Below are 17,650 nucleotides of genomic sequence, written 5' to 3'. Positions count from 1 at the left end.
AGCTTCCAAATAGTGTCGAAAGCTCGTAAAATGAATCCCAAGAGTTCAGTCTCGTAGATTAACTCGGGTTCGCGAGCAGATATTGAACTTGATCCCATCCGTAAGCAGAGACACGATCTACGAACACGGCTCGGCCGCGACACGGGTTCAAGACAATGCCCATTCCTGCCGTGAAATTGTCTTAATTGCGATTAAGGTTTTTGCCAGCCGGGCCGGAAGTTCCTGTACACGGCCGCGGTTTCTCCTGGCCTGGCGAGGCGCAACACGACGCGAAGCTGTCGCCGATGGAACAAAGGCCTAGATACGCCGCCGCCGACGACAGTCTAGATCGCAATCGAGCTATCGTACACCTCCGCCGAGCCACGGGTGAGCCGCGGGTTCCACGCCGAAATTGTTCACGAACTGTTCACTCCGGTTCGCCCGTTTCACCCGAGTGAATTGAATCGTTGAAACTCGACGTGCAAGCGGCCACGCCAAGCGCACGCCTCCATTATGCCGTAATGGCCGTCGGCTAATCGGAGTAATGGATTGTCCTTGGAAAGGAACGGCCACTTCGTTCGATTGTGTCCCTCCACGGTTTTCCACGGATTTCGACCCTCGGGCGAACCAAGACATTTGACTAATGGCTGAAGATCCTTGGAAGTTCTTCGATCTGCCTTTACTTCTCCTTCGTCACGTTGTTGCTCATCTTTGCGTTCATTTAAGAGGGAAGCGTCGGCGTTCATTGATATTGCTAAATTCTCCCTAATTTGCCTTCGGCTTGTAAACAAAATGGGCTGTTTGTATAGAGGAGATACGATTACAGTAATATCTCTCTAACTGACGCTCAGATTGTTCACCAAAATGGACAATTTCGGAAGAGGAGGTACGATTATTCGAGCCTTGCGGCTCATTTTTACAATTATTGACAATCAGCAACTATAAAAATAAGTCTCGAGGCACTAATAATCGTATCTGCTCTCCCCGAATTGTCCATTTTGGTAAACAATCTGAGCGTCAGTTAGGTTAGTTAGTTAGTTTTTACAATTATTGACAATCAGCAACTATAAAAATAAGTCGCGAGGCACGAATAATCGTATCTCCCCTCCCCAAATTGTCCATTTTTGTGGACAATTTGAGCATCAATTAGAGAAATCCATACAGGATGTCTCAAAAATGTCTCACAATTTGGAAATGGCGGGTTCCTCAGATCATTTGAAGCAACTTCTTCCTTTACAAAAATTTTCTCCGAGGCACCGTTAACAAGTTATTAACGAAAAACAGTGACCTTGTATTCGAGTCTTGCATTTTTATAATTGTTAACAATCGGCAATTATAAAGATGTGCCGCGAGGCTCGAATAATTACATGTACTCTTCCTAAATCGTTCATTTTTGTTTGCAAGCTGATGTGAAATTGGGGAGAATTTTCTGTGAATTGTTACTTAAGGAGTCGCGCAAACCATTAATTCGTCATAGTGGCTTAAGGATTAATTTGTGTTCATGATTCTGTCAAGAAAATACGACGATAATTTTCGCTCTCTCCAGAGTCCTTTTTTCGTTCGGATCATAAATGCATTTAATTCTTCATGTCCTAAACAGCGTATATCATTCTCACTTTTAGCTAAAAACAAGGCTAGGCGATAAAAATGTTGATACGCTACATGGCTCGCCTGCGAACACTTTCTACAATTAAAGAGGCAAAAGCAATGGTAGAGTAAATCATATTTTCCTCATTACGAAACAAGCAGTAACATACGAAGTGTGAAACAAAAAGTTTTATTGTTTACTAACATATGTATCGTACACTGGCCAAATTTATTGTTTAGATAATTTAGAATGAAATTAATCTATGGTAACTTCACGATTTATTTCAATAAATTTACACATTTCAAAACATAGATACAAGTTTTCGAAAGCATGACTTACGTCGCTATGATTTTAATCCGCGCAATTACTAAATGAAAGTGCACGGACCAGACGAACAAAGTGAAACTAAATTTTATGGAAAAGTGATTTCCGTTTTCAACTCTAAGGAGATCGGATCATGTCACGGACTCAGAAAACACACATATTTCATGCTTCATGTTCTGAATTATGCTGTCCTCGTTTCTAGCGAGGCTATAGTTAGTATAAAAAAAAACGATAAGCTCGGGAGCCCTTCTTCTTCCAAAAGGTACAACGATAAGAATGATGCAACGCGTGACTCGAGCGCGAACAGTTTCCACAGTTACCAAGAGTAAATCCACGGACTAGTCAAACGGAACGAAGCTAAATTTGATGAAGAACCCGAGCGCAAACGAGTTGTGTCAAGGAAATCGTTGCTGCGAAGCAACATGCCGCTGGAAGACACAAATGGTCGGAGGAACGTCGGTTAAACGGGACAATAAATATCGTGTGACAAAGACACGATGAAAATTCGACGACGGTACCTCACTTTCTCCCTTCGTGGATTCTCTTCAAGGTTCCGGGCACGACACAATGACGATACTTAATGGAAGCAACGAGCCGTGGAGTCGAGGCGATCACGCCGGAACAGAGGAACGCCAGGGTGGGGGAAGGGCACGCGTTTCGTTTTTTCGACGGAATTTGCATAGCGTACCTTTCTCTGGTCCGCACGAACGTTGCAAGTCGGCCGGCTCGGAGCGAGCTCGATTAATTAGCGGCGAAAGTAAGTGAAATTGCACGCGGCGCGGCGTTGGCGCGGCGTACCGCAGCGCATCGCGGTGCATCCTCGCTCGGATCGAAGCATCCTGCCTCGCCGACGATCGTCTAAGAACGCCTGTTAGGCTCTGTCTTCTTTCTTTCTTTCTATTCTCTCTTTCTCTGGTTAATCATAATCGCTCATGTAGGCCGCGAGAAAAATGAAACGAGGCTTCAGCCGTTTAACCTCGCTGCTCCATTTACCGGGTTTCGCGTCCGGATCAAACTTCTTCATTGTCGGCGCACTAAACTGTTCTCACACACAGCCGGCGTTTAGAGAAATTCACGATTTTCACCCCTAATCGCCTGTGAAACCGCTGCTAATTTTTCACTCGCCCGTATTTCGATCTTGTCCAACCAGACTGCGGATTTTATGCATTTATGACAATATTAACTGAATCAAATGCAATGTCGCGAAAGCATTTAAACAATTTGAAACTATTATTGCCGAATTAATGTCAAATTATTCAAATTACCGAGGAAAGAAATAAATGTCTATGTAGTTCCTGCATCTTGCAATCAATGAGGACATTTTTTTATTTCGCATAAAGATCCGCGCAGTCTATTTGTATATATACTAATTAATCCGACTATCTCCTCTCCTCAAACTCTCGAAAAAATTCACTTTTACGCACCGGCTAATAACCTTAGATATTCTGCTATTTTTCTTACAGAAGCACATCGTACGCTTTATGGCCACCATAAATGTTTAAGCCAATTACTCGTCAATGCCAATCTGTAATTTCTTTAGTCCTTTCAAACGCTCTGCCATCACTATTGTACACGACCATCCTTGATTCATATCTTGCTGTTATTATTGTTATTACCATCATTAGTATTTTTATTATTGTTTTTATACACTCTTACCCGCGTGCTCAATATTAGTACAGTTTCTATGGCAAAGTTGGCCACGCGTAGCCATAATAAACATTATTATTATCATTATTAGAATTTCAGAGAAATATAGAAATCTCGCCATATTTTCGTCAACTTACAATGGGTTTCCGTTCGAAACCTATTCGCAGCAACTGTGCACTTGTTCAATCATGCTACATACTCCCGATTATTAATGCACAATGCGGAAACAATTGAATATGATTTAAACAGACAAAACTGTCTCGTAATCCGGAAATGGCGGGTTCCTCAGATCATTTGAAGCAACTTCTTCCTTTACAAAAATTTTCTCCGAGGCATCGTTAACGAGTTATTAACGAAAAACAGTGACCAATAAGAATCGAATACGGCTGACGCGAGGCGCACGAAGCCCAGTTCCGCTCATTGGCTCGGTCGCCTCGCGCCAGCTGAGCTGGGATTCGACCGCCTCGACCGCTGGCGCCGTTGGCTCGGCCGCCTCGACCGCTGGCGCCGACGGCTCGACCGCTGGCGCCGTTGACTCGGCCGCCTCGACCGCTGAGCTCGCCTCTCATTGGTCACTGTTTTTCGTTAATAACTCGTTAACGATGCCTCGGAGAACATTTTTGTAAAGGAAAAAATTGCTTCAAATGACCCGAGGAACCCGCCACTTTCGGATTGTGAGACATTTTTGGGACACCCTGTATTATAGAAACAGATTACCAGCGAAACCCCATACAGTATTTATAGAAATACTTTAAGAACTAGTAATTGATTTGTGATGGAGAAAATTGCATTTCCTGGTTAATACCTGAATTGTAGAACAGGTAATACGTTTCCTGCGGTATTTATAGTTCCCAGTAATCTCGAAAGAATATAAAGAGAGAAGTTATATGAAAGTATCCGGCTCGTGCTTTACGAGCGACGACTGATTAAAAAGTCCAAGTATAATTGTTCGTGGGCATACTACTTGTTCACATGGTTTTTCTCCCGTTCCTCGTTCTCTCGCTGTTCACCACGAGTACGATGATTAGTCAGTAGCAGTCAACAAACGGTACCCGCGCGGCTATAAATCAAGATATCGTTGGGCAAAGTATGAGAAGACGGATTTTTCTGGGCGACGCGTGTTGGGAAAGATGCTGAAGTAAATTTGTGTGGCTGTATCTCTGTGTCATCGCTTGTTCCCTTCTGGGAAGTTTGTCCCGAGATTTATGGTCGCCACGAGATTTATGGAATGAACAATATATATATATATATATATATATATATATATATATATATATATAACATCGGAGAAAAAACTTCATAAAATTTGGATTTTTCATCATTCTATGAACTTCTACGATATCGAGAATGTTCCTTGATTTATACTTTTATTTATCTCATTTCATTCGTTTATTCATAGGAAAATCCTTTTGTACAAAAAAAAGATAATACGTGCGGGAAAAGAAAATTAAAATTATACAGAAGAAGATATTATCGCTTACAGAGGCTCGTAAAAATAATCACTGTATCAAATGGAACTGCTATAATCCAGAATAGGTCTTGCCGGAGCGTAGTAGATCATTTTTAATTTATTAATATTGTCGAAGAATTCGGAAGCTCTATGAATGGAAGTCTCAGAAAGCTGAGGCTACATGAGATAATTATTTCACTAAAAATAAGTTGAAAGATAAGTTGAAATATATAGTCATGGACCACTAAAAACAGTTATTTTATATTATATTTCATACTGTAGCAATAGTGTATTTATTCGGAATCTTGACGATTTTTATAGTAGTATTTGTCTCAAGTAACAAATTTATCGAATAAATTTCTTATAAATGTATTTTTTTAATCTCAATAATCGTAAATTATAAAATTTTAAGTCCGTAATTTTGACGGGTAGAGTATACAAAAATATAGTGAAATAGCATTCGAAATGTAATTATATGGTACAAAAATAAATGTATTTACGGTCTACGTAAAAGCTTTTATTATTTGGTACAAATGAGTGGCAAACTTGAAGCCGCTATTGGAGAATAATAGATAAAAATAATCGTAAAATAAAAAGTATAGCCCATCTCGGGCTAGAAAATATACGGACAATTTTCTAGGAGCTGATACGTTACTTTCGTTATCTTCCGAGCCCTCTGTGAACGTCTACTCGATTTTACACGAACCAAGTACGAGTTGAACGTTTTTATTGCGGGCTCGAGCACAACGTGTCGGCGAAAGGGTTTTCGTAACAGTCTTAAACGAATTAAGAGGACAAACGGCTCGCAATGAGTATGCAAATGCAGGATGGACAGAATGCGAGGCTCGTTCGTTCAACTGCGAGACTCATCTCACATGGCTGATCCGATCTGCAACGGCCGTGAACGTTCACAATAGCGATTAAAGAGCCATCGATCAATCTGTCCGCCTACATTCGTCCAAAGGAAACATTCTTCTCGGTGTTTCCACATTCGATTCGCAAGTGCGCCGATAATGGAACAAATTATTTCCGATAAACGAAGAGGCTACCGGCGTGGGCGTCGCCCGATACCGCCTGCTGCAATTAAATTAGCGGCAAGACGAAACAATTAATAGTCACCGCGGAGAGATGGATTCCACTTTCGCTCCCATAGTCGCGGGCATGATAACGCGCAACAACATTGCGATATCCAGAGGGGGAACATCAATCTATTGATAAATCCCCGGTTCAATCGCCACCACGCTTTTATCTGTTCCCTTAGCACGGCTATCATTGTGCTCCTCCGCTCGTCGACGATGAGTTCAGAATACTTTGAACTGCGTTATTACTGCTCGCCAGTGTTCGATCAAGGTTGCAGGAGCAGTACAAGTGCGCTCTGCGGTTTCATACATCTTGATGCCTCTGTTTTGCTACCAATTTTGAAGGCATCGGTTCGGATGCCGTCGCTCTTGTGTTATTTCTGTTACAATTTATTATTTGATAGTATACCGCACAAGAAGATTACAGCATAGAAAAATAGCGAATAAAGATTGGTCAACTTTGACCGACGATAACTCCGCGAAAAATCATCTTAAGACGATGACTCTTTCTTTAAGTTAAAGCTTGGAAGCTCTATTTTAAGACAATGTTTCTGGATTATAAGTTCGATGCACGCTCACCACTGTAACCTTTTCACCCTTTGCACTCGAAGCTATTTTAGACGTAAACCTAAAATAATTTTTCTCACTTATAGTATTTCCATGTCATATGACAAAGTGCATTTTATGCATCTGAAATTGAGTCTTGTGGTGACTCGTGCAACAGTTACGTTTTCAACAATTTCTTAAATGTAAACTTTGTTAATATAAACATTATCTTGGAATATGCTGTAACAATTTTAGCGGTGCCTCAGAGTCACCACTCGAGTGCAAAGGGTTAAATGTGAGGCCATGCTTGTCATATTGAAAATTACCAAGTTCGACGAAATGCGCGAACTTTGTAAAATTTATTTCGGACATAGTGTTTGCGCAGAGAACAGATTTCTATAAAATGATCGAGCATAGCGAACTGCACAGAAAGATCTACGATCTGGTGATAATTGTACCCAACAGAAATACTATGTCACTACGTTGAAACATATAATATATAGTCTGTATACTTTATGCATTCATGGACTTCTGAAATTATAATATTCAAAACAAAAACGTTCTGTATTAATTTTAAGAAACAAGACTTGAATGAAGATGTATTTCTTCTGAGAATAGTTTTAATGTATTAACAATAATGTAATAATATTTTCAAATTCTCCAAATGTCTTGACAATTTTGCATTTCATTTAACTATTACTTCCGTCATGCGTGCATAAAGATCCGCCGTCTGCTGATAAACTGTCCCCAAAATACTAAAATTGTTAACCCTTTGCACTCGAAGCTATTTTAACAGTAAATATAAAATCAATCTTCTCACTTATAGTATTTTTATATTATATGATAAAATGCATTTTATGCATATGAAATTGACTCTTGGGACTCACGCAACAGTTACACCCTTAACAATTTTTTAAATCTAAACTTTGTTCATATAAAAATTATCTTAAGACGTGATGTAACAAATTTTAGAGGTGCCTCTAAGTCGCCACTCGAGTGAAAAGGGTTAATACTATTTCTACCAATATTTTATACCACACAATTTATCGAATTCATTTTGACTATTGCATAACTATTTATGACTATTGCACAAGTCGATAACTGATTTCATTAAAAAAAATACAACATAGCGAATAATTTATGTTAAAAATAATCATAAAATTGTCCCTCGATTCCTTTGGTAAAAATGTTGTTGAATCGAGATTGTTAAAAGGTGTCTTTCGGCACCTTCGGTAGAAATATCGTCGAACAGGACGAGATTATCATTAAGCTCCTGTTCCCAGCCATCTCTTCGTCTTTAAAAGCATGCGCAAACTTGTTGGTCTGCCAAATAAACGAGGATGATCTGATTCGAGGAAAGCATGGACCACCAGTTGAGCAGCGTCCGGTGCACATTACGTGCATCGCGAGCGATTGGCGGTCCGGAGAGTATTGCGAGGACAATTGGCAGCGTCTCGTAGGGAACGTGTGATATTCCCGGGGCCGCGCCGGCCGGACAATTGTTAACGACGATAAGAGAACGGCAGGCAGGCAGGCAGGCAGTGAGGCAGGCAAGCAGGCAGCGAAACAACCGGGTAAGGTAAGCACGGCTCGGAGAAAAACGAAATAGATCAGCGCACGCCCACGCGCGGGGACGATGTCTCTGGGGAGTTCCTCGCCGCTCGTAACTACGATAAAACCGGGAAACGGTTCCGCGAGCGGAGAGGAGAGGACCGCGCCGGAGGAGGATAGACAGAGGGTGGCCCAGCCGTATTTATCACTCGAAGATCCCGAAGAGCGCACAATGCAACGCCACAGAACCGAGAAGGAGAAAGAGAGAATGGTTCAACCGTGGAACGAGACGCGATGTAGTGCAGGTAGATTTATGGAAGGTGGGAGGGAAGAGAGTCAGGGAGAAGGAGAAAGAGAGACGGAGGGAGAGCGAGTGAGTGAGAGAGAGAGAGAGAGAGAGAGAGAGAGAGTGAGAGTGAGCGAGAGAGGGGGAGAGGAACGAGAGAGACTGTGTTTGTGTCGCAGGTCAGCCGTGGTTCACGGTCACGGGGACCAACCGCTGGACTAACCTAACGTAACCTGACTCGGCGACCGCAAACTGAATTGCAACCCCTCCCCCGAGCCCTCCACACCCCCTAGCCCGGCTGTTTCTGACCGCCTACCGCTCCTTTCTTCCCGACTGCTCTCCAACAGTCTCCCTCTGACTTGTCTACCCTACCTTTTTGACCTCCCACCCTCTCTAGCGCACACTTAATTTATTAAGAGGATCTTCTCCGGCTTCAAACGTTCGAGAAACAAGATTTTTTCCCCCGCCGAGGCTACTTTTAGCATTCACTGTCAGGGTAAAATGGTTAGAATGTAGAAAGAACTTTGTTGTGGTATCCTAGTCACGTTCTTCGTTTTTATTCCAAATGGACAATGGATGCTCTTATGCTAGGCCTTAAAACTCGGTCTTTCAAGGTTCGCGCTCTTTGGAAAATTCTGTTTCAACATGCAGAATTGAATGTAGTTTTGGTACCACGAATAAAAAATACCCTGCGTCTACAATTTGTCGAATCAAATGTAGAATACACGGTTAAATTCTGATGTAATCTGAGACCGTAGAGAATATGATACAGAATTACTGTATAGAATTATAAAATTATTGTACACATAGAAATAAAATGTAGAACTAGCATAAATCTAATAGATCAAACGGTATATAATAATGTCTCCCTTACTGACGTTCAGATTGTCCACTAAAATGGACAATTTGGGAAGAGGAGATACGATTATTCGAGGCTTGCGGCTCGTTTTTATAATTGTGGACAATTTATAACTATAACAATAAACCGCAAGGCTCGAATAATCTTCCTCTTCCCAAATTGTCCATTTTTATGGTCAATCTGGACGTCAATTAGAGAGACATTAATGTAATATGAAATAATGAAACGAATGGAAAATGTATCGCATGAAAGCAACGAGGTCGTAAAAGTTTCAACAGAAATTATATCGTCGTTCTCTAAAATTATTATAGAAGATTGGCATTTACAAAGATCTTGTCTGACTACAAAATGGAATGATCCGCTTTCACGGGTCACGAAGAAGACTGTCCAAAGTGGAATGATCCCTTACAACACGGACCAAGCGATTATGATTCTCGCAGAAACAATTCCTTCTAATCGTTGTTATTTACTTTCGTCGAAGCCTCGGAGGATTGAATAGCCCATAACATCCCACAGGATTCGCTCCCTAGCATAAACCGTTGCATAAAAAACAATCAACCGAGGAGCCTAAAGCGTTTCATAATGAACAATTGGCAATTCGAAGACAGCATTGAAGGAAGAATGATCAGTTGTGTAAAGACTGCTTTCGCAAGGACAACGGAAGATAGCTCGTCAATGGGTGAGCGATCATTATTCACTCGAACCGATTTACATGGCAAAAGTGATTAAGAAACGAGGTCTGGGGAAGGTCCGACAAATCGCCGCGGCTGTTCCAAGAATTTCACACAAAGACGAGCGAAACCGCGCGCGAACAATCTCGTCGATAGCTTTATCAATTATTCCGAGTGCGACGATTCACTGTTTTCCCAGCGGCTCGAATTGCCTCGTTTCGGCTGCGTCGTGCATTACAGAAGAACCACGAAACATGATTTATCAACCGGTATTTGAAGTTCACGGTTCAACTTCGATCAGTGCGACGCGCGTTGAAGAGAGATAAAAATATCTGAGAACAAGGTTCAAGAACCTGAAGACCAAACACGCTTCGACCGAACTCGTAGAAAACGGTTCGGGGAATTAAAAGACAGGATCGAGGAAACGCGTTAACTGTTAGCGAATAGCGTATCGATCGGTCGGTTAACAGGTATCCTAATCACCCCGGAATGAAACAGTGGTTCGTCCGACTGCGGAATAGATCGTCCGGCGCACCGATCAAAGTAATCCAACCCGACACGTCGTAAATTGCATTGCACCCTGCCCCTACGGTTATATTTCCCTTCCGGTCTGCTGTACGAAATTTATTAGCAGGGTGTGCCTTTGGGTACACAGACCGGTCATCGGGGAACCTCTTTTCCTTGATTGATTAAACACGCCTCACGGAGGCCTGTCGGCGCCGTGTTCGCCGGCAAGTCAACCCGTTCACCGGGAAAATTTAATAACAGGATCTATCGACAAATGAGAGCCGAGTATACGAGTCTACGACTGATCCAACGCTCCAACGCCACCCACCTTGCTAGTTAGCACCGGCAAAAAATTCTGGTGCAATCGAACAATTCTTAATCGAATGTTCGATGCTCGTAGAATTTGCAGTTTTGTCTCGTGTACGAAACGTTTCGACTCAAAGCAGGTACTAGGCTGCGGATTTTACGCATTTATGAAATAAGTAGATGGTAGTAGCGAATAAATTTTACAGCGCTGGAAGGTTATTTTCAATCTATCGAATATGTTAAGCATGATATTCAATTTTCATGGAAATTTCTGGTTTTTACAATCGTGATAGAGAATTTTTATTTTGCATAACGGAGAATACTAAATCTTATGCACCATTTTGACACTTAATGACTTGCTGTATGATTTATTTTACGACTACGGTGGTTAGAGTTCTTTGCTGTATAAGAAGAAAATAATTTATATTTTATTAATTTATATTTATATTTTTTTATATTGTGTTTGTCCTAATGATAAAATATCGATAGTAGAAAAATAGAATTTCATTCCAGGGTAGAAGATAATAAATGACTGGTTTTTGATGTTTTCTTTCAGAGTTCTTAATAAAAATGTTATTAATAGAAAATATATTGAAATATTATAATAGAAGTCGCGAGAAGTTCAAATAAATCGAATCTTGTCACTGTTATAAAACAATAAACATTGGTGACGTTTAGGACAAGATGTTGACAGTGTTAGTGTTAAATGTTCACCACATATCAGTCTCAGTATCAGAAAGTGATTAAAAACAGAAATTATAATAGAACCAGTAGAGTTGTCGGAAAAATTTGCAAATGCGGTGGTCTGATTCGAAGTGTCATGGAAATGGTAAACGGTTCTATTTATAATTCTTACTATGCAGTGTAGAAGATTATATAATAAATGCATGAACGTGCATAATCTGTTGAGAACGCTTAGGAAGTATATAAATATCATACTTTATACTCTCCACTATATACAGAAGCTCATATAGCAACAGAAGAAAACTTAATTTCATCATTAGAGATTTCTTTCAAAATGCATATGCACTAGCCAATTTATCGACTTCGTTTTTATTTGTTCGCTAAATTATATACCGGCTAAAAGCTTTACATTGATAACACGACGATTATTTAACCAAAACGAAGTGACATATATGAAAGTGTGATCTCGACAGATTAATGTCGAGAAAATTACAGGACAGAAAATTGGCCGGGCTGATCAAATACACCATCTAAGTCGAAGAGAGAGCGAGAGAGAGAGAGAGAGAGAGAGAGAGAGAAACGTGCTATAGCCTCGTCGGAGCGTGAACGGGAAACGAAGAAGTGTAACTTCGATCGACAGTCAACGTGTTAATAACGATGCCAGGGCAGTGGCAAAACAAGGAACGCTTCTCTAGCGATAATTGCGTGCCGTCTATCGTCATGTACCGACGATGAAACGATTTCAAGAAAGAATCCCGCGCGAGGAAAATTCAATGAACCGTACACGCATCCGATCGATCATGATGAATCGATACGAATCGATGCCAATGCGATGTCTACCGCAGAACCATACAAAAATAATAAAAAGAACTGGTACGCAGGCTGAACGGCAATTATCCAATTACCGTGCTCGCATTAGCCTCGGTTGCAGTCTAATAATTGCACCGTAGTCGGAACGGATACGCTGCACTTTCTGCGATGGCCGTTCAGCCGGTCGCAATTCACGGTTTCATATATTTATATTCCAAGCATAAATCATTTAAAGTTGTCACGAGAAATTGCCATCGGGATCATAAAAACAATGTGACAAGAAAGATCGAAGTAAAATGAATTTCGAGACGTTACGAAAGGTCTAGTACGGTACTGGTATTGGTATTGGATATGCGTTGCAAGAAATAGAAGAAATTGTACTTTAGTAATATTAAAGTATCGATATTTCATGGTACGTGAGGATGATTTACAATCAGTGAAATTGAGGCAGTGACCGCCTTACGCATAGGTATATGTGTCCGTTCTATGTGTGCACAGTAATAGTTATAGTAGTAGTAGTTGTTGTAGTAGGAATAGTAGTAGTAGTAATAATAGTAGTAATAATAGTAGTAGTAATAGTAGTAGTAGTAGTAATAGTAATAGTAGTAATAGTAGTAGTAGTAATAATAGTAGTAGTAATAGTAATAGTAGTAATAGTAGTAGTAGTAGTAATAATAGTAGTAGTAGTAATAGTAATAGTAGTAATAGTAGTAGCAGTAATAATAGTAGTAGTAATAATAGTAGTAGTAGTAATAGTAATAGTAGTAATAGTAGTAGTAGTAGTAATAATAGTAGTAGTAGTAGTAATAGTAATAGTAGTAATAGTAGTAGCAGTAATAATAGTAGTAGTAATAATAGTAGTAGTAGTAATAGTAATAGTAGTAATAGTAGTAGTAGTAATAATAGTAGTAGTAGTAATAGTAATAGTAGTAATAGTAGTAGTAGTAATAATAGTAATAGTAGTAGTAGTAATAATAGTAGTAGTAGTAATAGTAATAATAGTAGTAGTAGTAATAGTAATAGTAGTAATAGTAGTAGTAGTAATAATAGTAATAGTAGTAGTAGTAATAATAGTAGTAGTAGTAATAGTAATAATAGTAGTAGTAGTAATAGTAATAGTAGTAATAGTAGTAGTAGTAATAATAGTAATAGTAGTAGTAGTAATAATAGTAGTAGTAGTAATAGTAATAATAGTAGTAGTAGTAATAGTAATAGTAGTAATAGTAGTAGTAGTAATAATAGTAGTAGTAGTAATAATAGATGTAGTAGTAATAGTAATAGTAGTAATAGTAGTAGTAGTAATAATAGTGGTAGTAGTAATAGTAATAGTAGTAATAGTAGTAGTAGTAATAGTAGTGGTAGTAATAGTAGTGGTAGTAGTAGTAGTAATAGTAGTAGTAGGGCCTCTGGTAGGTAAACAAAGGCTCACCTTCAACCCAGAAACTTGAGATCAAGTATCGGCACATCTGATACTTTTCCTATCTATATCTGAGAGCCGGTTCTGAGAACATTTGATTGTTTTTCCTCTTAGACAATAAACATTCCAGTTAATTGGTTTTAGAAATGCTCATAAAAGCCACGTGCTTTCATTGGTATTACGAGGGAATCTTGAAAACTGTTCACTTTAATTGCACTCTAAATCAGCGAAGCCATTAGACTGCATATTTTATACAGCGTAATAAAAATGTGGAGACGAAATTTAAAGCAGTAGAAAGATACGAAGGATTTAAGTATTACCGATATACAATTCTAAATAGAAGTAATGTTGCTTAAAATCATCGAAAAATAAATAGAAGAAGAAATTTCTATTTTTTATTTTCCACAAAGACCCGCTATAAAAATATTCCGAAATATCCCGCAATAATGGACGTCTCTTTTGTAATAAAATTGACGGCGACACGCCTGCCTAGCCATTGTCAGTTGCGCCTTTTGTTTATTTAAACGATGGACCAATCTCCGGGCGATTTTGAATCGCGCGGGGAACAGAAATGGCGGGAAGAATCGAAACCGGTAATTCGCGCGATTCGCGTTCGCGCAGTTTTCCGGTCAACGCGTTGCATAATGTATTCGATGGTCGGCGTAATTACAACGGTCGTTCGACGTGTGCGAAACAGTATACCAGTAAAATTCCAACATAAAATTGCACGCGTTCGAAGCAGCGGTGTTTCAAATTACGAAGTTTGTGCACACTTACGGGTAAATTCCTGAGGCCCAGCCGCACCTTCGAGTACCTCTTCATAAAGACTCGCCAGAGCACGTAAGCCATGACGATTATCCGAGTTTCCCACTTCCAACGATTCTCCGGGAAATCACGTTACTCACAATTCCACTGTATCCTCACTGTCAACGTTCAAACTCACTGTACACTCAGGGTTGCCAAATGATACAGAAAATATAACCTGAACGATTAGTTCTACAATTCTGTCAGTGCCATCGATTTGATATTCATTTTAATACATATATATTATGAATTATTTATTTAATATAATAATATTATTATTATATTATATTATATATATTATTATTTTATTGTTATATTATAATTATTATTTCATTATTATTATTATGTTATAATTACAATAATATTATTATTTATTATTATTTAATATTAATAATATTCAATATTACATATAATATTATACATTAATTCTAAAACGATTTAATATTTGATATCAATAAAGTTAGCGTTGTTTTCGAATGCTCTTTTCAACGTACTAATTAATAAAACGATCGGAATCACCGACCAGGTTATAAGGTCCTAACCTATATAAGAATGATTCGCGATCAACTTTATTCGAACTAAATTACACTACGATCTAAAAAGGAACAAAAGAGAATACAATACTAAAGAGAATAGCGCTCTGACATACCTTAAAAAGAAATGTACTCTGCACGGAGCACATCTGGCAACCCTAAGGACACTCCCCCTACTATCGCGATCGTTTGATTATCGAAATAACGACACATCTCGATCCGATGCAGCGTCACGGTGTTAAAACAGCACGGCGGGTTACGCGGAATGAAACGTCTCGCGGGAATTGAACTGCGCTGCCAACAAGTTGCCAATATTACGAAAGCGATTGTTACCTAGTGGAACACGTGTGCGACGTGAGTCACAAGAAACGGCAGCTCAACTCGCACGCGAAAATCGAAGTGACGAACTTCAGCCCGGTAATCGTTCGTTGGGATCGCTGTTTACGTCGATCGAGATTCTGCGAGCGTACACTGTCACTGCGCGAACAAACACCAGAGTAAATAATCGGTCCTTTGTCAGAAACTTCTAGGGAAATAGTAGCAACACTTCGGACGCTCGAGGCCACTGGTAATATTCACGGGTAACGACAGCAGCCAACGAGCGACATCGGCGCATTAATACGGGAGGATCGAGCGTGCAAAGTCGATGATTCTCGTATAGGCGTGATTTGATCTGCTGCATAATTCATTACAATGTCCTGCCGGTGATTGTGTCCCGCCATGCATGCCACCATCGACGAGGCACGGTATCGCCGACCAGCATCTGTTTCGATCGATCGAAATCAAAAGATGTCGCGAAGAAGCGAGAGCACGTATCACGTGGCAGAACTCGGATCGAAAATCGAAACGATTCCCGCAGAAAGCACAAACGTTTCCCTCGCTGGCGGCGATCGAAGTGCGGACGCTCTCGAAGTCGGACCGTGCGAATCGTTGCGGACTGTCATGATTCGATCGAACGAAGAATTATGATTGCGGAACGACACTTTTGTAACCGCACGAAATATGCACACTGTGTTGTCCCGACGAGGACACCGACGTTGGCCCGTGAAAAACTGTCACAATGGTGGTAAGAAGGGATGCGATAAGTTGGAGATACACGAGGATTTCGAAGGAACGGCGCGCGTCGTAACACCCGTGCGCCTGACGGCACTCGCTGCCGAGATATAACTGACACGACACACGCAACTGCCTACTCTCGCGCTCGAACCGTGGAACGACGGAACGGGACGTCCGGAACGCCGGAACCGCGGAACGATATATACCTGGATCGCGTTTCAGCGCGACTTTAGGCGCGCCCGAGCCACCCGACGCGTTAAATGGGATTAAAGGGTGCGCACCCAGGTCTACGTCCCTCGAAACCTCGGTTCACCGAACTTTCACTTCTTCGACGATCCTTTTTTTTTTCTCTCTCCGTTCGGATCAATCGACGTCGCTGATAATTAATAATCTGGAGGGGATACTTTGCGTCCGCTTCAAGGGTAAGTGATGCAAGCCTCGCTTCGGTAACTTCAATGTTTCATTTAAAAATAGTACGCCGCGGTCTTTAATCGTGAAAAGATGTTTTTTCGAAATGACCGGTTTTACAATTTTTGTTTTAACGCGTTTCTGGAATTATACAAACTTATATATATTATATATTATTATATAATTATATATATTATTATATATTATATATATTATATTATTATATATATATATATATATATATATATATATAATAAATAAATAAAAATATAAAGAAATAAATAATTTGTATAATATATATATATTTCTTAATCGGAGCATATATTATAAAAAAAATAGCAGATGATATAAATAAATACAAACTTGTTGTCGTTATTAAACGATACACGTTAGTCACTGTTATTAAATGATGATTATTTAGGCATAGCTTTTTATAATAGAGAGATATAACTGAAAGTAATAGGTTTATTGTTCGATTCAATTTATTACAAGATGAAGTACTTATAAAACAGAACGACTAAATTCCATCGGTGTTCCTGAATTCGTTAGAGAACGTTTCCGACAGAAAATAATTTTTTTAAAACGGCAAAGGTCACGACAAAATTTAATCCCCTTTAACGGTTACATTTTTTTTATTTGATGATTATTAAAATTACACTGTTGCTAGCATCGAAAATTATTGAGTAAATTTGTTTCCCATAAAAGTTTATTGAATTATTAAAATTTCGAAGATGTTATAACCTCAAAAAAGTTTGTTCTGCCACAATCTTTCAACATTATTAAAAACAACACAGATGTATTGTAAAAAGTCTATTTGACTTCTTGTCTTTTGATCTATCGTACAGGTACAGTGATTAGAACTTCTTTGTCATTTATAATTATCTATAAGGAAAAGAGAACATTTATTTAGCTTGTACTTTCTTTATCGATTAAGCATAGACAACAGAAGAATAGCTTTACAGTCGACATTAAGAAAAAATTAATAACATAATTTAACCTGCTCAGAACCTAGAAACCTAATTCGTTCTTACACAGCCCGTGGTTACTCGATTACCGATACAATTTGCAGACAATCAACGTAACAACTAGCTAATACAATTTCGAACTGACGCCCATTAAGACGTATCCCAATATTAATTACATCT

General features: G+C 39.5%; 1 protein-coding gene across 3 annotated transcripts in view; it reads right to left on the bottom strand.

Moving 5' to 3' along the window:
- The window catches only part of LOC117228994 (uncharacterized), a 729,674-nt gene extending 713,469 nt beyond the window's left edge, over nt 1-16,205 (bottom strand). The window contains exons 1-2 of one of the 3 annotated variants that reach the window (XM_033485103.2): nt 15,158-16,205; nt 14,482-14,708 (exon numbers count right to left, since the gene is read on the bottom strand). In XM_033485103.2, coding sequence (XP_033340994.2) covers nt 14,482-14,553 — 72 coding nt within the window. In that variant the 5' untranslated portion in view covers nt 14,554-14,708; nt 15,158-16,205. The remainder of the gene's footprint in view (nt 1-14,481; nt 14,709-15,157) is intronic. The other 2 variants (XM_076521427.1, XM_076521432.1) reach the window with 2 other exon arrangements.
- Between the last annotated feature and the right edge of the window lie 1,445 nt (nt 16,206-17,650).

Source organism: Megalopta genalis, chromosome 1, assembly GCF_051020955.1.
Source record: "Megalopta genalis isolate 19385.01 chromosome 1, iyMegGena1_principal, whole genome shotgun sequence".
In the NCBI taxonomy this organism is placed as follows: domain Eukaryota; kingdom Metazoa; phylum Arthropoda; class Insecta; order Hymenoptera; family Halictidae; genus Megalopta; species Megalopta genalis.
The sequence above is the reverse complement of the archived record's forward strand: the minus strand, read 5'-3'. Positions and strand labels throughout refer to the sequence as shown.